The 24098-nt window shown below is 38.7% G+C and overlaps 1 pseudogene and 1 gene segment (V, D, J or C); both read right to left on the reverse strand.

The window, feature by feature from the left end:
• Window positions 1-16192: 16192 nt before the first annotated feature.
• Window positions 16193-16741, reverse strand: LOC148006292 (immunoglobulin kappa variable 1-39 pseudogene; annotated as a pseudogene).
• Window positions 16742-21640: 4899 nt separating this feature from the next.
• Window positions 21641-22232, reverse strand: LOC120102304 (immunoglobulin kappa chain variable 12-41-like). The segment is given in 2 exon segments: window positions 21641-22034; window positions 22157-22232. Coding segments are annotated over 2 exon segments (372 nt in total).
• Window positions 22233-24098: the final 1866 nt, after the last annotated feature.

Genomic DNA, 24098 nt, shown 5'->3' on the forward strand with positions numbered 1-24098 from the left:
GGAGTGCTTTAGACCTGTTTTACTGTTTTCTTTCAGCCTGTTATGGGGACAGAGTGTTCTGCTTTCATGCGTGTAGTTTTTCCTCTGTACAGGTCTTCAGCTGTTCCTGTGGGCCTGTGTCTTGAGTTCACCAGGCAGGTCACTTGCAGCAGACAAGTTGGTCTTACCTGTGGTCCCGAGGATCAAGTTCGCTCACGGGGTGCTGCCCACAGGCTCTCTGCAGTGGCAGCAACCAGGAAGATCTGTGCCGCCCCCTCCGGAAGCCTCAGTGCATCAGGGTTCCAGATGGCCTATGGTGTTTTCCTCTGGCGTCCGAGATGTGTGTGCAGAGAGCAGTCTCTTCTGGTTTCCCAGGCTTGTCTGCCTCTCTGAAGTTTTAGCTCTCCCTCCCACGGGATTTGGGTGCAGAGAACTGTTTATCCGGTCTGTTTTCTTCAGGTTCCGGCGGTGTCTCAGGCAGGGGTCCTGCCGCTCCTGGGCCCTCCCCCACGGGAGCCCAGAGGCCTTATACAGTTTCCTCTTGGGCCAGGGATGTGGGCAGGGGTGGGCAGTGTTGGTGGTCTCTTCCGCTCTGCAGCCTCAGGAGTGCCCACTTGACCAGGCGGTGAGGTCTCTTTCCCATGGGGTCTGGGAGCAGCGTCTTATCCTTTTCTAAGAGGAAATAAAAGTAATGGGGTTTTTTGTTTATAAAACCATCCCTGCATCCCTGGAATGAAGCCTACTTGATCATGATGGATGATTGTTTTTATGTGTTCCTGGATTCGGTATGCCCGAATTTTATTGATTATTTTTGCGTCGATATTCATAAGGGAAATTGGTATGAAGTTCTCTTTCTTTGTTGGGTCTTTGTGTGGTTTAGGTATAAGAGCAATTGTGGCTTCATAGAAGGAATTCTGTAGCTCTCCATTTGTTTCAATTTTGTGGAATAGGTTGGATAATATTGGTATGAGGTCTTCTATGAATGTTTGATAGAATTCTGCACTGAACCCATGTGGACCTGCCCTCCTTTTGGTTGGGAGACTTTTAATGACTGATTCTATTTCTTTAGGAGTTATGGGGTTCTTTAAATGGCTTATCTGTTCCTGATTTAACTTCAGTACCTGTATCTGTCTAGGAAATTTTCCATTTCCTCCAGATTTTCCAGTTTTGTTGAATATAGTCTTTTGTAGTAGGATCTGATGATTTTTTGAATTTCCTCTGATTCGGTTGTTATGTCTCCCTTTTCATTTCTGATTTTATTAATTTGGACATACTCTCTGTGTCCTCTGGTTAGTCTGGGTAAGGCTTTATCTATCTTGTTCTGTTGATTCTTTATATAGTCCTTTTTGTTTCTACTTGGTTGATTTCAGCTCTGAGTTTGATTATTTCCTGCCTTCTATTCCTCCTGGGTGTATTTGCTTCTTTGTTCTAGAGCTTGTAGGTGTGCTGTCAAGCTGCTGATATATGCTCTCTCCTGTTTCTTTCTCCATTTACTCGGAGCTATGAGTTTTCCTCTTAGCACAGCTTTCATTGTGTCCCGTAAGTTTGGGTATGTTGTACCTTCATTAAAATCTAAAAAGTCTTTCATTTCTTTCTTTATTTCTACAATTAAAATGTAAATAAGAAATACCCAATTTAATATAGATGGAGGAAAAAAAAGTAAAAAAAGTTTTGAGACAAGATAGTAAAATGTAGTGCCACTGACTAAAACTTTGCTGGACTGCATCCATGTGCTACATCTACTTTCTTCATGACAGTGTGAATTATTTGATTCTTCTGTATAATCTAACCCTAGACCAGACATAGGTCCTACTTGTCACTTGCTTAGAATTTATGTCATTAACACTGGTAAAAGACCATTATATTAAATATAATGAAATGTAAATTTAACATTTATTTACTTATGCAAGTTTTCACAGTATTATGCTAAATACTTTTTTAAAAATGTGTTCATTTTCATATAAAATACTGGAGAATTTTGTAAATCTGCCATGTTCTTTTGTTTTGATTTTTTTTTTTTTTGCTGTTGTCAGCTAATGATTAGAGGTTAGTTCTTTGGTGCTAACCATTTATCCTATAATTTATGGTGCTAAGGTTTGACATAATTTTATAAAATTTAGAACACAAAAAAGTAATGGGGGTGGTGATTTTTAAAGGCGGGATTAAGAGGAGTAGAAGGGAGTTTTGATTGGGATATAATATTAATAAATACTGAATTACAGGAAAAAAGATAAAAGAGAATATGAATATAAAGCTAAGTATTCAAAAAGTTAAATGAAAATTTAACAAAAACACATACAGCATTAAAAAGAAACAACAGAAGCCAAGAAATTAATGAAAATTAATTAACTGGTTAAAATCTGCAAAAATAAACTAGAATATAGATATGCATTTCTCTATTGTTGCAGAGCTAATACCATGGCTATTAAAGCTAGAAAGATAAGAAAGTGCTGGCAGTTGGAAGTCTAGTCAAACCACTCATCTAGTCAAATGAGTGTAGCCAGAGCTCTCAGTTGTAAACAATTACTCATGTTGCCCATGCTTTTCGTCTCACACAGACACAGAGTGTTCTGCTCCTCTCCACATAAAAAACACATTAGCAGCTGGGCTACCTCAAGCAAGGACATTTTTTGTTAGGGTCTGTATCACTGTGGGAGGAGCATGGGTACCTTGCACGCAGTAATAAACTCCCAAATCCTCAGCCTCTACTCCACTGATTTTGAGTGTGAAATCAGTTCCTGACCCACTGCCACTGAACCTGTTCGGGACCCCAGATTCCAGTCTGGATACCAAATAAATTAGAAGCTGTGGAGATTGGCCTGGCCTCTGTAGCAACCAATGTAAATAGGTGTTTCCATTACTATGTAAGAGACTCTGACTTGACCTGCAAGAGATGGAGACTGATTGTCCAATGGTAGCCGATAAAGTGGGTGGAGTCTGGGTCAGCACAACATCACCATTAGTTCCTGTAATTATAATAGAACAGTGCAAAGCCATGTTCAAAATTCGCAAGCAATCTTTGTGAATTACTTTTTGTTTCTCATTTCCTCTGATATCCTGGTATGTTTTGTGATTTTTTAAAAATATATCAAACGCTTTTTTACAAAAAAAATTCAGTTTAAGATCGTAAAGATCATACACCTTCCCATATACATTAGAATCATCTTAGCACAAATCCTATCTCATCTGTAATTTCTCTTTATCGAGTAATGGGACCTCATGTGTCCATCCTAGAAAACAGGCCTGCCTTACCACACATGGACAAGTGACATGGGCAGTCAGAACTCACCCTGCATCCCCATTCTTCTCCTGTAACTCATTCTCTACTTACCCAGAATCCAAAGCAATAGCAAAAACAGGGACTGGACAGGACTCATCATTGTGAGATGAACTTAGGAGAGGAATCACTGAAAGCATAAGTACAGCTGAGCTTTTATCTCAGTACAGCAAGGCAAGGACCTCCCTGGGGAACGATATGGAAATTCCCTGCCACAGATAGAGGTGTAAATAGGGGACAGTTTTGTGGGCTTCTTATATTTTTAAAATAACTCACACAGGTGTTCTGCATCAGGAGTGAATGTAATTAAATAAAATGTCTTGAATGAGGGAGACTAGCAGGTAGCTGAAAGACTGGCAAAGTGGTTCAAATCCATTTTGCTTTTATTAAAATTTTTTGACATAACCTCTTGATGCAGATTCTGGTAATTCCCCAATTCTCCCATTAACCAGCATAGACATTTCAACAGGGAAGAGGTTTTAGGAAACACTGTAACTGTTACATTTTTTTCTATTTTCTTGAGGGAGGGGAAAAGGCAGGAGGGAAACTTTATATTTTAGTAAGACGTTCATTAGTTAGTCTGAATGTATATTTTCTATTTTTCCCTCCAGACTGTCAAGACTGTCATTAAGTAGGATCCAATACTCTATGTGAATGATAAAAACATCTTAATGAAATCATGTGGGCCAATGCCAAATCTAAGCTGCTGGAGATTAGCTAGAGGAGACAAATAAGACTACAGCAAAAACTCCATCTCCCTTTTTAAGGGTGTCTTCAGGGACACTCGAAGGCTGCCTACTTCTGAAAAATGCTCACAGTAAGTGGTGACACAAGCAAACAGCTGTGTCAGTCCAACCTCTTACTTCTGCTTCCCAGTGGGGTATCTGTTGTGACATGTATCACTGTGGGCTGGGGAAGTTACTATGCTCTTGGCCGTAAAAATTTCCAGCATCTTCTGACTCCAAGCTACTGCTGAGAGGAAAATCCATCACAGACCCAATACCACTAAACCGCACTGTATTCCAAGATTGATGAAAATTAATTAAGAGTCCTAAAATGTTTGCTTGGTTTTTGCTGATAAGAAATTATGCCAATGGCCAGTGGTCTCATTAAACTGATCAATGATAGTGAGAACAAACCCAGTGGTAACAGAATTATCTGGATGTCACATTGGGTACCTGGCATTGGAAATGCCAACATGCATTATTATTTGTATCACTGGAAAAAATATCCTTTAAAAACATCCAGCTTTGATCAAAGTGTTCCAGGAACTTTTGGACACCATCTTTAGCAAAGCAGCAGGATATTGAAGGGGTGATTTCTTTCTCAGTTTGTCCTGTGTATACAGAGAATTTACTCATATTTGTGCATCAATTTTCTGTCTTGATGGAAAGTTTTACAGAAGTTTTCTGATGTAATTTTTAGAGTTTTTATGCATAAAATCAGAATATCCGTCAATAAAGATATTTTCAATTCTTCCTCTCCTATTTGTATCCTTTTGATCTCTTATCAATTGTATAAAAGGAGGGCACTGATTTATTTGAAATAATTTTATATCCAGCCACTTTGCAGAATTTGTGGGAAATCTCTGGTAGAATTTTGGGGCTTTCTTATGTATTCTATCTGTGATGGTTTATATATGCTAGACACAGGGAGTGGCACTATTAGAAGTTGTGACTCTGTTGGAGTAGGTATTTCACTGTGAGTGTGGGCTTTAAGACTCTCATCCTCGCTGCCTGGAAGCTAGCATTCTGCTAGCATCCTTCAGATGAAGATGTATACCTCTCAGCTCCCCGTGCACCATGTCTGCCTGGGTGCTGCCATGTTCCCACCTTGATGATAATGGACTGAACCTCTGAATTTGTAAACCAGCCCTAATTAAATGTTTTCCTTTACAATACTTGGCATTGCTCATGGTGTCCCTTCCCAGCAGTAAAACCTTAACTAAGGAGTTGGTGCCAGGGACCTGGGTATTGCTGAGATAGGCCTGACCAGTCTTTTGTTTGGAAGAATGTGGATTTGTGGACATTGGATTTGGAAAGGAGTTGAATGTTTTAATGGGTGCTTAAATGGCTACCCTAGTAAGAGTATGCAAGACTTTGCTAGTGAGAGTGATTTTAATTGTGCAGACCAGGCCCAAGTTATAATAAAGAATTTCAATATGTAGCCTAGATTCTGTTTTTGTGGTATTTTAGTGAAGAATATGACTACTTTTTGCCCTTGTCTGAAGAGTGCATGTTGATACCTCAAAATTAATATTTTATGTCTTGTAGAAAACAAGTCATTTCACATTTTGACCATTGTCACAGAAAGAAATCTGCTTTGAGAGGAGAAAAAAAGGAAACAGGGGAAGCTTCATTTAGAGTAGAAGGGAATGTTGCCCCGTTATGTGACTTTTATTCCAAATCAGTGAGCACCATCAAGAACTTTAACAATGAAAAGGCATATTGACCTGTGCTCTGGCTCCAACAAATCAACAGGATCTAAGTGAATTTGGCACAGTTATGGAGTAAGTTAATCACAAGTAATCAACATACGCCTGGGATCCTAAATTTCCAGGTCATACATAATTGCAAAGATTATCACTTCTCTCTGGAAACCATTGTTTAGTGTAATTGTACATTCCTATGAATAGAGTGATCTATGGATCTACTCACAGCTCATGTCCTATAACTTTATCCCTCTCTATAGGACATCTCCCCATCTAATACACTGTTTCCATTCTTCTTCATTTTTCCTCCTGACTAATATGACCTCTAATTATGTGACACTCTTCCAAAAACCATTTTTTTGGTTTCCTTCCATTCTCTATACTGATTTGATGTCAGTGAACTTGTGTTGTTTATGGTGCATTGTAGGTTTGTTTACTATTTCTATCTTGTTAAAAATTATTTTATTGATTCTTGGTGAATTTTACACCATATACCCAAATCCCATTCATTTCCCAGTCCTTCCATGTCTGTCCTCCATCTTTGTTTCTCCTTAACGAAAGGAAATTCTTAAAAATGAAAAGGGAGACGTAACAACAGAATCTGAAGAAATTTAAAAAAAATCATCAGATCCTAATACAAAGGCCTATATTCAACAAAACTGAAAAATCTGGAGGAAATGGACAAATTTTCTATATAGATACCAGGTACAAGAGTTAAATCTGGAACAAATAAACCATCTAAAATTGCCATAGCTACTAAAGAAATAGAAGCAGTTATTAAAAGTCTCCCAACCAAAAATAACCCAGGACAAAATGGATTTAATGCAGAATTCTATCAGGCCTTCAATGAAGACCTCATACTAATACTGTACAAATTATTCCACAAAAGAGAAATAGACAGAACACTACCAAATTCCTTCAATAAAATCACAATTACTCTTATACTGAAACCACACAAAGACGCAACAAAGAAAGAGAACTTCAGACCAAGTTCCCTTATGAATATTGATGCAAAAATACTCACTAAAATTCTTGCAAACCAAATCCAAGAACACATCAAAATGATCATCCACCATGATCAAGTCGGCTTCAACACACAGATGCAGGGATGGTTTAATATACAAAAATACATCAATGTAACCCATTGTATAAACAAACTCAAAATAAGAACCACATGATCATTTCATTAGATGCTGAGAAAGAACTTGACAAAATTCAATACCCATTCATGATAAAAGTCCTGGAAAGATCAGAAATTCGAGGCCCATATCTAAACATAGTAAAAACAATATACAGCAAACCAGTACCTGACATCAAACTGAATGGAGAGAAACTTGAAGCAATCCCACTAAAATCAGGGACTAGACAATGCTGTCCACTCTCTCCCTACTTACTCAACACAGTACTCAAATTCCTAGCTAGAGCAATCAGACAATTAAAGAAGGCCAAAGGGATATAAATTGGAAGGGAAGAAATCAAAATATCATTATTTTAGAGGATATGATATGATAGTGTACTTATTTGACCCAAAAGTTCCACCAGAGAACTACTTAACCTGGTAAACAACTTCAGCAAAGTGTCAGGGTATAAGTTTAACTGATAAAAAAATCAGTTCCCTTCCTCTTCTCCAAGGATAAACAAGCTGAGAAAGAAATTAGGGAGATGAAACCCTTCACAGTAGTCACAAGTGAAATAAAATATTTGGTGTGACTTTAACCAAGTAAGTGAAAGATCTGGATAACAAGAACTTCAAATCTCTGAAGATTGAATTTGAAGAAGATCTCAGAAGATGAAAAGATCTCACATGCTCATGGATTGGCAGAATTAATATAGTAAAAATGGCCACTTTTTCTAAAGTAATGTACAGATTCAATGCAATCGTCACTAAAGTTCCTACTCAATTCTTTATAGACATACAAAGAGTAATGTGCAAATTCATTTGGAATATCAAAAAACCCAGTATAGTGAAAACCATATTCATCAATAATAGAACTTCTGCGGGAATTACCATCCCTGACTTCAAACAATGTTATAGAGTAACAGTCATAAAAACTGTATGGTATTGGTATAGAGACAGGCAGATAGATCAGTGCAACTGAATTTAAGACCCAGAAATGAACCCACACACATATGGTCACTTGATTTTCGACAAAGGAAGGAAAACCATCCAATGGAAAAAAGATAGCATGTTCAGCAAATGGTGCTTGTTCAACTGGAGGTCAGCATGTAGAAGAATGCAGATTGATCCATGCTTATCTCCCTGTACAAAGCTTAAGTCCAAGTGGATCAGAGACCTCCACATCAAACCAGATACACTGATACTAATAGAAGAAAAAGTTAGGAAGAATCTCGAACACAAGGGCACTTGAGAAAATTTCCAGAACAAAACTCCAATGGCTTATGCTCTAAGATCAAGAATGGAAAAATGGGATCTCATAAAACTACAAAGCTTCTGTAAGGCAAAGGACACTGTTATTAGGACAAAACAGCAACCAACAGATTGGAAAAAAGATCTTTACCAATTCTACAACTGACAGAGTGCTTATATACAAAAATATACAAAGAACTCAAGAAGTTAGACTGCAGGTAGTCAAAGATCCCTATTAAAAATGGGTTTCAGATCTAAACAAAGTATTCACAGCTGACGAATACGAAATGGCTGAGAAACAGCTAAAGAAATGTCCAACATCTTTAGTCATATGGGAAATGCAATCAAAACAAACCCAACATTCCACCTCACACCAGTGAGAATAGCTAAGCTCAAAAACCCAGGTGACAGCAGATACTGGTGAGGATGTGGAGAAAGAGGAACACTCCTGGGGAGCGGGTGTGGAGGTAATACCAAGATGTTGCCCAGGACTGCTGCCAAGTCTTAAGACTAGCACCTGACTTCCTCATACACCCAAAAGTAAGCCATGCCCATTGTGAGAGCTGTGCAGGCGCTCCATGACACAAGATCAGGCCATTTGGCATGGACCTATGAACTGAGACTATGTAGACTGGACTGATGGGGCGTGGTTACGGGTTTTTTAGTAGGGAGTGTGCATGGGTGTAGGAGAGATTGCTGTTTGAATGCAGAAAGAACGGTTCCTGAATAAATTGCTTCGAGAAGAATATCGTGGTTTCGCTCCTTTCTGCGGGACAGAGATGGAGACGACACACTCCTCCATTGTTGGTGGGATTGCAAACTGTTACAACCACTCTGGAAATCAATCTGGAGATTCCTCAGAATATTCGACATTCCACTACCTGAGGACCCAGCTATATCTCTCTTGTGCATATACCCAAAAAACGCCCCAACATACAACAAAGACACATGCTTCACTATGTTCATAGCAGCCTTAATTATAATAGCCAGAAGCTGGAAAGAACCCAGATGCTCTTCAACATAAGAATGGATTCAAAAATGTGGCACACCTATACAATGGAGTATTACTCAGTTATCCAATACAATGACTTCATGAAATTCATAGGCAAGTGGAATGAAGTAGATAATATCATTCTGAATGAGGTAACAATCAGAGAAAAACACACTTGGTATTCACTCATTGATAAGTGGTTATTAGCCCAAAAGCTTGAATTACACAAGATACAATCCACAACAGGAAACTCAAGAAGGATGATCAAAATGCAGATGATCCCACTCCTTCTTAAAGGGGGAAAATACCCATAGGAGGGGATATGAAAGCAAAGTTTAGAGCAGCGACTCAAGGACTGGCCATTCAGAGCCTGACACTCATGAGGCCCATATATATACAGCCACCAAACTAGATAAGATTAATAAAGCTAAAAAATGCATGCTTAAAGGAACCGGACATAAATCTTTTCTGAGAGACACATCCAGATGATGTCCAATACAGAAGACAATGCTAGCAGCAAACCACAGAACTGAGAACAGGATCCCCTTGGCAGGAATTAGAGGAAGGACTGAAAGACTTGAAGGAACTTGCAACCCAATAACAACAACAATGCCAAAAACCGGGGTATCCAGGGACGAAACCATTACTGAAAGTCTATACATGGACTGACCCAGGATCCAGCTGCATATGTAGCAGAGAGTAGACTTGTTGGGGCACCAGTGGAAGGTGAAGCCCTTGGTCCTGCCACGGATGGATCCCCAGTGCAGGGGAATATGGGGGGTGGCAATAAGGGGGATGGATACGGGCAATACCCATATGGGGGAAAGAAGGGGATGCGGGCTTATGAACGGGAAAATGGGAAAGGGAATAACATTTGCAATGTAAGTAAAGAAATATATATAATAAAAATTTTCATCTGATAATATTAAAATAAAAATAAACTTGGAACGGTTGGAACATACTGATTTGACTCCATAGCATTGCCTGCCTAAGGAAATTACAGTACACATTCTAAGAGATAGAATTTTAGCTTGTAAAAACACCCTGGGAGAAGCTGGGAGAAGAATTAATATTGCATATGAAAAAGAGTTTAGAAAGCGTCATAGAAATACTTATCCAGATGAGCTAAATAAAAATATGTTGTAAATTAATACAAGTTAAAAATATTAACATTACTATGAGTGGTTTAGCACATTTCAGTTCCTACTAATACTATAACCACAATTTTTTCCCTGACAACATGTGACTTGGAGATTTTTCTGAGAGTAAAAAGTTAATATATAGCTTACTTTTATACTATTTTATGTGTGCATTCAGCATTCTGGTGCCATATTTAACATGAGATTTTTAGGAAAAATAATGGGCATGAGGAAATTAATGAAAAAGCGTTTGATTATATATTATTGTATAGCAGGAAGCATGTGACAAATAAAAGACTAAGGTGAACATCAATCCAACTCCATAGTTGAGACCCTCAAAACAACACATGAAGGTTCTCAGCAGTAATATTTCTCAATGTTAGGAACTCTGAAATGTGAGGATCGCTAAATCCAATCTCCAAGTCGCAAATACTTACAGAGGAAAGTGTTCAACTTCTGCTGATAATTGTGGCCTGTTTTTTCTTTCTGTAAATTACATCTGCTTTTTCTTCATGTGTTTTGAAGTCGTTCTATATATACCTTCTTGATCCCATAGTTTTTTCTCTATACAAACATATTTTTAGTATATTCATTATAGAATTTTTTCTATTATTTTTAAGACAGAGATTTGTTTAACATGTGGTAGTTTATTCAACATTATAAATTAAAGAGTGACTTTGAACTTTCTATGAGTTGCTAAGAAGAAGTTACTTTTTTGGTGTATGGTTGAAATAGCCTTCTAAAATCTTCTTGGTTCATTTCTTATCTGACATTATTTAATTCCTCATTTCTCTATGAATGATGACTTGTGTATTGTCAAATATGAAACACTGAAGTCACCCGTCCTCATTAAGTGTAAGTTAATATGTGATTTTAGCTGTAGCAGTAATTCATTTATGAAAGTTAGTGCTTTTTATGTTTATTGCATTAGTAAGAATCTAATATCCCGTCCTGTATCCATATGTGTCCAAAACTAAGGTTGTTCTACAGCTTTCCATACCCAAATTCTGCCCAGAAGTGTTCTCACTCATAAGCCCACAGATGAGACCACAACTTTTGCTCCAATAACTGTCCAAAGAGGGATCCACCAGCAGCCCACAGGGGACAGAAACCACAGAGCAGCATGGGAAAGGATGTTTCCATTCTTAATCTGTGCCCAGAATTAAGGCTGTCCCACAACCATCCATACCCAAATCCTGCCCAGAAAGAGAGATGGTCTCTTAGGAGTGCTCTCACTCCTAAAATCACAGGCTCACAGACAAACAAGAGGGACAAGCTCCACTCAGAAACAGCAACAATAACATCAGAGATTACCAGATGGCAAGAGGGAAGCAGAACAATTGAAGCATCAGAAATCAAGGCTACTTGGACTCATTAGATCTCAGTTCTCCCCACACAACAAGTCCTAGAAAACTAATGCACCCTAAAAGCAAGACTGGCATTTAAAATCACATCTCATGATGATGGTAAAGGACTTTAGAAAAGATATAAATAATTCCCTTAAAGAAATGTAGGACAGCAGAGTTAAACAAGTAGAAGGCCTGAAACGGGAAACATACACACACACACACACACACACACACACACACACACACACACACACACACAATCTATTAAAGAATTGTAAAAAAGAAAACACAAACAAGTGAATTAATAGAATAAAAATCTCCAGAAGGTAAACAATATTGAAGATAGAAAACCTAAGAAAGAGATCAGGAATCATAGATGGAAGGAAGCATCACTAAAAGAATACAAGAGAAGAGAGAATCTGTGCAGCAGAAGATCCCATAGAAACCATTGATACAGTAGTCAACGAATATGTGAAATGCAAAAAGTTCCTAAGCCAAAACATCCAGGAAATCCAGGACACAATGAGAAGGTTAAAGCTGAGGATAATAGAACTAGAAGACAGAGAAGATTCTCAACTTAAAGGGCCAGTAAATATCTTCTACATAATTATAGAAGAAAACATCTGTAACCTAAAGTTAGAGATGCTCATGAACATAAAAGAAGCCTACAGAACTCCAAGTACATTGGAACATAAAAGGAATGCCTCCCATCACATGATATTCAAAACACCAAATGCACAAAACAAAGGGAGAATATTAAAATCAGTAATGGTAAAGTCAAGTAACATATAAAGGCTGACCTATCCGAATTACACCAGACTTCTCCATAGAGAATATGAAAGCTAGAGGATCCTGGGCAGAGTCATACAGAACCTAGGGGAACAGAAATGCCAGCCAAAGGTACTGTACCCAGGAAAACTCTTCATTAACATAGATAGAGAAACCAAGATTTTCCATTTCAAAAAAAATTATTTCATAGTGAACCCCTCTAGATTGTTTATACACCTGCATACACAGTAACTTTACAAAAATCCAGCCCTACAAAGCATAATAGATGAAAATCTCCAACGAAGAAGGGAAATTACAACCTAAAAAAAGCAAAAAAGTAATAGTCTTTCAACAAACCCAAAATAAGGTAACCACAGAAACATAATTCTACCTCTAACTACAAAAATACAGGAATAAACAATAACTACTCCTTAATTTCTCTTAATAGCAATGGACTCAATTCCCCCAGTAAACTACACATAGGCTAAAAGATTGGAAAGGTAAATAGGACCCAGGATTTGCTGCATACAGGAAACTCACCTTAGTGACAAAGACAGATACTACCTCAGAGTAAAAGGATGAAAACTTTTTTTCCCATGCAAATGGTCCCAAGAAACCATCCAGAAGAGCTCTTCTAATATTGAATAAAATTGATTTTCAACCAAATGTTATCCAAATAAATAAAGAAGGACAATTCACACACATCAAAGAAAAATTCACCATGCATGAACTCTCAATTGTGCATAACTATGCTCAAAATGCAAGGGCACCCACATTTATACAAGGAACTTTACTAAAGAACAAAGCCCACATTGCACCATACATAATAATAATGGGTGACTTAAACACTCCACTCTCATCAATAGATAGATCATAGAAACAGAAATTAAACAGAGACACAATGAAACTAACAGAAGTTATGAAATAAATCGTTTTAACAGTTATCTATAGAACACTTAATCCAAAAAAAAAAGAATATACCTTCTTCTCAGCACCTCAGCATACCTTCAGCAAAAGTGACCATATAATTGTTCAAAATAAAGCCCTCAACAGATACAAGAAGATTAATATATTCCCATTAATCCTATAAAATCATCATGGACTAAGGCTGGTCTTCAATGACAACAAAAGTAGCAGAAAGCCCACATACACATGGAAGTTGAATAGTGCTCTTCCCAATGATAACAGGGTAAAGGAAGAAATAAAGCAATTAAATATTTTTTTGACTTTAATGAAAATAAAGGCACGACACACCCAAACTGATAGGATACAATGAATGCAGTGCTAAGAGGAAAACTCATACCTCTAGGTTCCTCCAAATATAAGCTGGAGAGACCAAACACTAACAGCTTGAAAGCACACCCAAATTCTCTAGAACAAAAAGAAGTAAATTCACCTAAGGGTTGTAGAGAGCAGGAAATAATTAAACTCAGAGCTCAAATCACCCAACTAGAAACCAAAATAAAAAAAAATGTATATACAAAGAATCAAGAAAACAGTTCTGGTTCTTTGAGAAAATGAACAAGATAGATAAACCCATAGCCAGAATAAACAGAGGACACTGAGACCATATCCAAGTTAACAAAATCAGAAATGAAAAGGCAGACATAAGAAAAACAGGGGAAATTCCAAAAATCATTAAATCTTACTACCAGAACAATAGAAAGAATTTGGTTGTATTATGTTTCAGGATTTTCTATGATTATTTCTTAGATATTTCTAAATATATTGTTACCTAGTTTGAAAGGTGTTTTTAAATTTTTACTAAAATTCTCCTGAATTTTAAAAATTCTGAATCTTTAGTTTTTAAAGTCATCACATCTTTAAAGAAAATCAATCTTCAAGAAAAGTTTAAGAAATAAGCCATCTAGTGGTGACACAACACTTGAATCCCAGCACTTGGAAGCAGAAGCAAGTCAATCTGACTTTGAGGACAGCTTGTACTAGAGAGAGAGTTTTAGGACAGCTATGCTTTCATAGTAAAACCCTGTCTCAAACAATGAAAAAAAAACTTATTTCATATTGTTTATACACCTGCAAACAGTTGTTTATAAAATATACATAAAAACATTGCCTTGTAGTGTACTTCTTCTTTTAATCACACTTATTGGAGCCTAGGTGATACAGCACTTATCTAGCCTTCATGAAGCACTAGATTCCATACTCAGTGTTGCATAAAGCTAGATATGATATTGGAATCTCAGTTATTGAGAAGTTGAGGCAGGAGGATCAAATCACAAAGTCATGTTTAGGTACATAGTTTTAGAGTCCATCCTGAGATACCTTAAGACCCTGCCTTACAGGAACAATAAATGTAATGTCCATCTTTCTGTTCTGATACCGCTCCTGAAAATATGGTGAAAGTTTCTAAGAGCTGCCAACCTTTCTGTGAGAAATAGGGTAAGCGCCAACCCAATAAAGTAAAACAGTGCATGATTTGCCAGGACCTTCGCCCAGGATAAGTGACCTTCTGACAGGCAACAGAGTGGGTATGATGGCAGCCTAAGTCTATTTTTGTGAAAAGGCTAAAACTGCAGAGAAGACTATGCTCAAGCATGAGTGTGTCAAACACAGCAAGAGAGCAAAGAGAATGCTTGGAAGCAATAAGCAGAGACAGAGCCAAGTGATCCGTTCTAGGACAATTGTCTTATGACGACAAAAAAATGAACACTAGTTCACTAGAAGAAGAGAAGAAGGAGGAACCAGAGAATGGGGTAATGGAGAAGTAAAGAAAAAGAAAGGAACACAATAAAAGGAAGCTAGAGGAATAGTACAGTAGTTTAGGGAAGTTGTTACTATTGACCCAGGTTTGTTTCTATGTACCCACATGGTGGCTCACATCTATTTTTACCTGAATTCCAGAGGAAGATACCAAATCTTAAAAGCCTTAAGTTTAAATCTTAAAAAGTTAATGACCACTCTTTAATATGTTTTTGTTTGTTTTATCTTATTTGTCCATTACGCTTGTCCTTGGTTTGTTAAAGGACCAGAAATATCTGATAGTTTAAATGACCCTGACATTGTGCCTTTAGAGAGAGGCTTCCCCAATTCCTAGCAACTTGGTCTAGGTGGCTAATAGCACAAATGACATTCATATTATTGATATGAATAAGAACATGGCAATCCCTTCCTTGAGCTCATAAGACTGTACAGGTAGCCCCTCTCTAAAACTCATATCCTTAGAAGAAATGACATGTACCCTAGACTGAGTTTCTTTGTAATTAAACTTTTGTGTCTACCAGAGATTGCATTACACCAGGAAATGTTTTTCTAACTGTGTAATGTTTACATGGGTTGAGAATACAATAACTGGCATCAGACTCTCCAAGATTGAGTTTCTTTCTCACCTACTCACAGTTTGCTTACCTGTTTGTATACTAGCAGAATTCATCTTACTCAAAGGACAAAAGAATGGTTAAAAATTCTTGAACTGAAGTTACCAAAATCTAGGAATCGTGTGCATGTTAAGACTCAATCCTAGATCTTCTCGAAGAACAACCAGTACTCCCAATCATCTCTTCAGACTCCTTTCTCAGGTATAAATCCTATAAATAGATAAATATTTTCCTGCCTAAATAGCTCCACCTTAGTGTGCTTATCTGTGCGCATGTGTGCATGTATGCATGGGGGTGGTGAAAACTTGCAGAAAAAATCTTAGTTGATCCTATAACTTGCTTCTCAGGAACAGTTTTGGTTTTGTTTCTTAGTTGTTTATTTTGTTTTGTTTTCTGAGACATGAGAAACATTCCCTTGTTTTGACACTAGCCCTTGGGAAAAGCACAGAGCTTTGGGACGTAGAAAAGTTTCTCTGATCGCTGTATAGAAACATCACCTTGACATTTAGACCCCAGCAGAGAAATACACTCTCAGCAGCTGAGCAGCTGGAGACATCATAAGGAACATTTGGAGCAGTCTTTGTTCTCACTTCTGTTTCCCTGTGTGTTGTATGTCATGGTTTGAATCACTGCGGCAGGGGTCCTTAAACCATTTTGACAGTAATAAGTTGCAACATCTTCAGGCTGAAAACTGTTAATCTTAAGAGAAAACTGTGTGCCAGATCCACTGCCACTGAACCTCGATGGGACCCCATCTTCCAAGCTGGTTGCATAATAGATCAGGAGCTGAGGAGAGTTCGCTGGTTTCTGCTGATAACAATGTAAACCACTGGAAATGTCCTCACTTGCTTGACATGTAATGGTGACACTTTCTTCCACAGACACTGCCCAGGAGGTCAGAGACTGAGACATCTGAATATCACATCTGGCATCTAAGATTGGAAAATTGAAAACCAATTAACAAATGATTAATTCTCTCACAAGAAGATTTTCTCTGAGAACAAGGAGCACTGACTATACACAGCTGAATAAATTTCCAATGTTGTCTTCCTTACCTGTAAGCCACAGCAGCAGCAACCCCAGGAGCTCAGTGGGCCCACTCATGTCTGTGCTGTGACCTGTGTGAGGCTGACTCCAGCAAGTGGTGTGACCTGATTATAAAGAAGTCCTCATGTCAGTGGGCTGTGCACTGGGTACATGTAAATCAGCAAAGGGTAGGCACAGCTGCAGGACTCATGAGATCAGTACTCATTACAGACCTGCTGTTCTCTTTTATCTCCATAGAGACACAGTATCCATCTATTTGTAGGGAATGTGCTTCTCCTTGAACAACAGAGAACAGCAACTGTCTGTGAGCTGCATCTTATTTTGACTTCTATCACATTCTGCATATAATTTCCTTGTTAATTTTTCCCACATGGCAAGGTGTTTCAGATATGCTACGTTTCCAGGCAGAATATAAGGAGTCCCGTTTTCCTTTTATTATTGTATGTATGTTTTCAGGACTGATGTGTTCACAGTGGACATTCAATTGGTGTGGTCTACCCTGTGAAGGAGCACCTCTTCTGCTTCAAGTGTTATCCAATTCTCTATAGTACTTCTTGTTGAGGTAAAGCTTCATGGGCTTAGGCCCAAACTGTTGTTCATGATCATTGGTGTCTTCATTATTCAATTAATATTTGAAAATAATTTTTGTTGAGATTTAGCAGGTATGGATTCTGTTGTTACTAGAGGACACAAGCCCATAGCAAACTCCTTAATCCTCTGGCTCTATTAATCTTTCCACTACCTATTTCTAAATGTTCACCAAGAATTGGGTTTGGGAGACTTTTGTAGATGTATCCATTTAGACTGAACTCCACAACTAGCGTCATGCCTTATTGCTCACAAGGATACACAGAGGAGTAATAGAAAATACTGGAAGGTGTGGATTGTAAATATATGATCTCACATAAATAACTCATCTTTTAAAGTAAACAGTCTACTTTCCTTATTTATGACACCTCAGCTAACCAAGAACTACTTTCATCAAGGCAAGACAAGGTCATTGGTTTTCTTCCCTTCTTCCTACCCATATGAGCTCTCTTCCAAATTCATCTGGGATTATATCTATATCCAATGTGCCTGTGATACCTAAAACTAGGCACCTGACTTCTTCCCCCTCTTAGGATACTATATGTAACGAATATGAGTATTCCATCCAGAAATAATTATTCCTGCCCTTAAATGTACAATGGATCCCAAACTTGCATAAGCTATATGCACCATATATTTTCTAAATATTAAGATGGTATGCATCATCTATGATAGGACAGAGGGACACAGGCTGTCTAGTGAGCAAAGCATGTAAGTAGTGAAGATAGAAGGATATATGGGAAATTATAGCCATACTAATGTCCAGACTTACTATGAGATTCCATGAATGGTTGAATGGAAAAAGATTTTCATGTCCACAGAAACATTGTGTAGGAGATAGAGAGTATTCAAGGTAAAACTGAAACCCATTCATGGCCTGAATATGATGATGGACACAAGAGAGGTGTCAGAAAGAAGAGGTAGGTGGATTGGTTATGCAACTGACTTATGTGAAAAGATAATGACCAGGTCACTCTGAAATAGGTGGTCAGTGTTTCCATTCAGGGATATATGAAAAATTTGTTTATGTTCGATAGGAATGAAAATATTTCATCTTGTGTGATTTCTTTCCATTAATAAGGGTATTTTTCATATACTGACACGATATATGCATGATTTGAAAAGCCAAAAGCCCTGCCAATAAACATAGTTAGTAAAAATGATAATTTATTTCACAGCTTCATTAAAGTGTGGCACAGAACACTCACATACATGCTAATTGTATGAGATGGATTTGTTCTCTACATAAATCAGAAGTGATTCATTTTTACCAATGTCCCAGGTCAGGAATTCAGCTGTTTGGTGACAGTCTCCATGTATTCTACACCTGCCCCACACCTGAGGCACTGAATAGAGAAAACAGTCTCCTGTCTTTTTTTTTTTTTTTCGGAGCTGGGGACCGAAGCCAGGGCCTTGCGCTTCCTAGGCAAGGGCTCTACCACTGAGCTAAATCCCCAACCCCAGTCTCCTGTCTTATTATCTGGAAACTTTGATTTTACTTGCAAAACAACTTCTTTATGTATGGATTGACACCATCCCTAGGTAATTTAAGGTGCCTACTTTACCTAAACCACCTTAAAAATGCTTAATTCTCAAAACATTCTACAGTTATTATTGGATACAAGGCAAGTTAAAATTAAAAGAATGTTATTTCTCTCACTACTCTAAATCACTCATTTACACACTCTTCTGGAAGCCCATTTTGTAGCACATTTCATTGTATTTGAGTAAATAATACTGCAGACTGTCTACAATCTAACACTTGGAATTTAGGTTAAACTTCCATGGCATGCAAAATTTCCTATCCATAAAATATGTAAAATGATGTGATGACTCAGTGGAAAAATGTATCACCTATAAGGGGAACACCCATAAGGAAGGGGAGGGGGGAGGGGGATGTTTGCCCGGAAACGAAAGAATTATTATTAAGTATTAAATAAATTTAAAAAAAAACAAGAATTCTTGACTAATTAGAATGCCATGGATCTGTCCCTGGACTGATGACTGAAAATCACTGGAAAAAAAAAAAAACAGTGAATGACTTGCTGCTTATTTAGTGTGGAGAAAGACTACACCTCAGATTTTCCCCACAAAATCGACAAGAGACTTCGGGGATCTGTAATTCACATGCACAAGGCTCATAACCAATTTCTTCGTGACCCTCAACATAGAAATATACTATTTCAGTTGTAAGAAGCTGCAGAGTGTCTCCCATAGAAGAAAATATAAAACACAGACAATTCATTTGCGTACATCCATACAATGGTTGGTATTCTGCCTAAGCTCCATACCCACAGCTACCTGGGAATAGCCAGATGTGCTCCGCCCCACAGTTGCCTGTTAACAGCCAGCTGTGACTAACTATAAAGAGAGCTGATGCCCTCTCCTCTCCTTCTTGCTCCTCTCCTTGCTCTTCTCTGCTCTTCCCTGTCCCTTCTCCCCCCTCCCACAGCATCCCTCCAGGTTCCATGGCCAGACTCCTTTACTTCACCCTCCTTCTACTCTTCTTCTCCCATTAAACCTCTCAACATGGAACCATGTTAGCTTTGTGTGTTCTGTCTGGTTGGGAGTCGAGATTTAAACAACAAACAGGGAGATTGAACTCCCAGTGCCTACATGGCCTTTCCCTCTGCATTCCAGTGCAGCCCCAAATGGGGCAGCAGTGGGGAGGGATAGAAACTAGCAATCCAGAGACAGCACTCCATAGACCCACAGCACATTGCTTGTCATTGGTTGCGTGCTCACATTGACTGTGACAAGGAGGACTGGAGATGCACAGCACTCAAGATCGTTGCCTTTCCTCTGTTGGGCCCTGTTACATCCACTGCAGCTTCTGCATATACAACCTGAATTCAATTACATTTGCTGCCTCCTCTAGCCATCTCTGCCATCCAGGCCGCCATACAACCACCAGGATGACCACCTGCTGTGGGACTCAACACTTCCAACACTCCAGCAGACCTCCCTTGCTTATGCCTTGCTTATAGCTGCCCACCAAGGAGAGCACCCTCTTCAAGCACAGGATGGTGAGCAGTACCTACTCAACCTCTGTGTGCTTTCTTTATCTCAGAACTGGACTTTCCTCGGTGTACATATAGTCTAAGGTGAGTGTTCCTCTGCCAGGGCCCAGCCTCAACACAGGATTGGGGTTCTCAACTGGAAGCAGGTGTATCTGGAAGGCGAATAATCAATATACACAGACTATTCTTTGGGTACAAACTGACAGGCAATTTCAAGGCTTAAAGTCTCTCTCTGACTCTCTGACTCTCTGACTCTCTGTCTCTCTCTCTCTCTCTCTCTCTCTCTCTCTCTCTCTTTCCCTCCCTCCCTCCCTCCCTCAGTCTCTCTCGCCCCCCCCCCTCAGCTTGAGGCTGCACAAACTCTGTTTTCTCTTGTGCACTCTGATTTTTTATTGCGGTTTTCTTTTCTCAAACTCCCACACTCATGCACACCTCTGTTCATTACCATTTCATTCTCACACACACTCTTCATACATATCTCACACACATCACACACACCACATGCACTCTCCTTTCACACACACAGTCTTCATACACACCTCACATTCTCTCATTCACTCTTCACATTCTCTCTTCACTCCCGTGTCACATGCTCTGCTCATGCTTTCTCACTCACTCTCACATTTGTTCTCAGACTTGCTCTCTCTTTCGCTCCTTCATGTGCTCCCATTCACTCTTCACATTCTCTCTTTCATACTTTCTTCATATGCTCTCTCTCATTCACTTTTAACATGTTCTCTCTCATTCTCTCCAGCCTTTCTCTTGCCCCAGTCCTCTATTGATAGTTCAAACGTAGGTAGAAAGAAGGAATTGTATAATGATTGCCATATCAAATTCAAAAGAATAACCACATCCCACAAAGAATTAAGAATTACAATTGTTCCCCAAAGTGTCAAGCTTCCCCTATTCCCAGGTCTGTGGCCAAAATAATAATAATTGTAAACTTATAATTATTTTTTTCTTTTTGTTCGGAGCTGGGGACCGAACCCAGGGCCTTGCGCTTGCTAGGCAAGCACTCTACCACTGAGCTAAATCTCCAACCCTAAACTTATAATTATTAAACTTTAACTGTTGACTTATTTTATTTCAGATCTCAAAACTCCGAGGTCAGCTACTTTCATTTTTCCTGTGAAGCTCTAATGATAAATGACAGAGGCAAAACTGCCAGGCAGTGGCCAGAAAGAATCAAGCTAACCCTTAATTCAGTGGTTCTGCTACCCTTCTGTTCCTTGCACAAAATGACTCTCGCAAGAGTCGCAAGGATTTAGGACACTGAACAGTTTCTCTGACTCCTATGTAAAAATATTACATTGACTTTGTCCCTGGCAAAGAACAACACTCACAGCAGCTGAACAGCTGGAGACATCATGAGGATCAGCTGGGGCACCCTGTACTCTCACTTCTGCTTCCATGCATGGTTTATGTCATGGCTTGAATCACTGTGGGAGGATAATTGTAATACTGTTGACAGAAATAACTTGCGACATCTTCAGACTGCAGGCTGTTTATCTTGAGAGAATACTGTGTACCAGATCCACTGCCACTGAACCGTGATGGGACCCCAGTATGCAAGCTATTTGCATTATAGATCAGGAGCTGAGGAGATTTCCCTGGCTTCTGCTGATACCATGCTAAACCATTGTAAATGTCCTCACTTGCTCGACATTCGATGGTGACAGTTTCTCCCAGAGATGCAGACAGGGAAGCTGGAGACTGTGTCATCTGGATGTCACATATGGCATCTAAGATTAGAAAATGTAAAAAAATCCGCACATGATCAACTTGGTTGCAAGAGGATTTTCACGGTGACAAAGCAACATTAATTACAGGAAGCTGAATAAATTTTCAGTGCTGTTTTCCTTACCTGTAATCCACAGTAGCAACAACCCCAGGAGCTGAGTGGGGACACCCATGTCTGTGTGTGACCTCTGTGAGGCTGATTCCAACACAGGGTGTGACCTGATTATGAAGAATTCCTCATGCTTTGTATATATGCAAATCAGCAAAGGGTAGGCACAGCTGCTGGATTCATCAGGTCAGCACACATTACAGACCTGTGGTTCTCTTGTTTCTCCAAGTAAGACATAGTACATGTTTATATGTAGAGGATGTGCAACTGTTTTAACAACAAACAAGGGACATAGTCTATGAGCGAAACATTATTTTGATTTCTATCATGTTCTATTCAGATATACCAAGTGTTTTCCTTCATGTCCTGGTTTTTCAGATATTGTACTGTTCTAGGTAGTACACAACTGGTTCTGTTGTCCTTTCAAAGTTAGGTGTAGATGTCATTGTGGCCATACAGCTTCTTCTGTTTTTTTTTCCTATGTTTGTGAGCCTGAATTTTAGTCAGACCATTTTTCTCTTCCCTTTCCTTACTACCATTCTCCCCCATACTTGTCCCTGTTCTTTTTTCAAATTCATGGCCTCTTTATCCATTTTTCCTATGAACATATATTGCTATACTCACACACACAAACACACAAGCATGCACGATTACACACACATACACACACACGCACACAAACATACACACACATACACACAGGCACACACACACAGAAACACACACACATACACACAGGCACATTCATAAATATATCTTTTAGACTCCACAGAACATACTTCTGCATATGTTTTCAGGACTGATCCATTCATCCAGTATAATCCCTGGGTATGTTCATCCCTGGGGAAGAGCACCACTTCTCCTGACAGCTTTATCCTCTTCTTCATAGTAATTTTTTGTAGATGTGAAGCCTCATGGGCTATGGCCGATTCTGTTTGTCACATTTAATTGTGTCTTCTTTGCTCAACTCACATTTGAGTACTCATATTGTCAACACTTTATACGTACCTTCTGTCGTTACTAGGAGACACAACCTCACAGAAAATTCCCTGATCCTCTGGCTCTATCAGTCTTTCCATTTCCTTTCCCTCAATGTTTCCTGGGCTTTGGGTATGTAAATCTTTTGCAGATGTATCCCTTTGGACTGAGCACCACAAGTCACCTTGCAACTTCTTGTTCACTGTGATCCCAGAAGAGTAAGAGAACAATACTGGAAGGTGTGGTTTGTGAATAAAAACAGAATATCACATAAATAACCCATCTTTTCTGGCCCACAATCTCACTTTACTTATTTCTGCTAACTCAGCTACTCAATAATACCTTTCATCGAGGCACAATGGCATGGGTTTTCTCTGCTCTTTACATATGGGCACCTTTTCTAGTGGGATTATACCTATATCCAGTGTTCTTGTGAGTCTTCAGATCATGTCACCTGTCTTCTTCCCCATTTTAAAACAAGTTATTTTATTCTATGTGCATGAGTATTCTCTCAAAAATAATTATTCATGTCCTTAAATGTACAGTGGATCCAAAACTTTCATATGTTATGGGCACCATATATTTTCAAAATATTAAAAGGACATGTATGTCAGTCTAAGTTTTGGACAGAAAAGCTCAAGCTATGTGATGAAAAAAGCATATGAAAAAGAAAAAGTAGAAGGTATACAAGGGAAGTTATAGCTGTTTCTTGACTTAGTGTGAATTTCCATCAAAGATTGAATGGAAATAGTTTTACATGTGCAGAGAAGCATTCTATTGGAAATAGAAATTTTATTGGGTGAAATCACCCACTCATGGCCTGAAGATGTTGGACAGAAGAGAGCTGTCTGAAAGAAGAGGATGATGGATAGGTTAAAAAGGTTTGCTTTAAAAAAATCATGAAGAGTGTGACTCTGAAGTAGGCAGCCACAGAGTTTCCACTCATGGATATATCAGAGATTTATTTATGTGCAATAGA

Source organism: Rattus norvegicus, chromosome 4 (assembly GCF_021556685.1).
Source record: "Rattus norvegicus strain SHRSP/BbbUtx chromosome 4, alternate assembly SHRSP_T2T, whole genome shotgun sequence".
In the NCBI taxonomy this organism is placed as follows: Eukaryota; Metazoa; Chordata; class Mammalia; order Rodentia; family Muridae; genus Rattus; species Rattus norvegicus.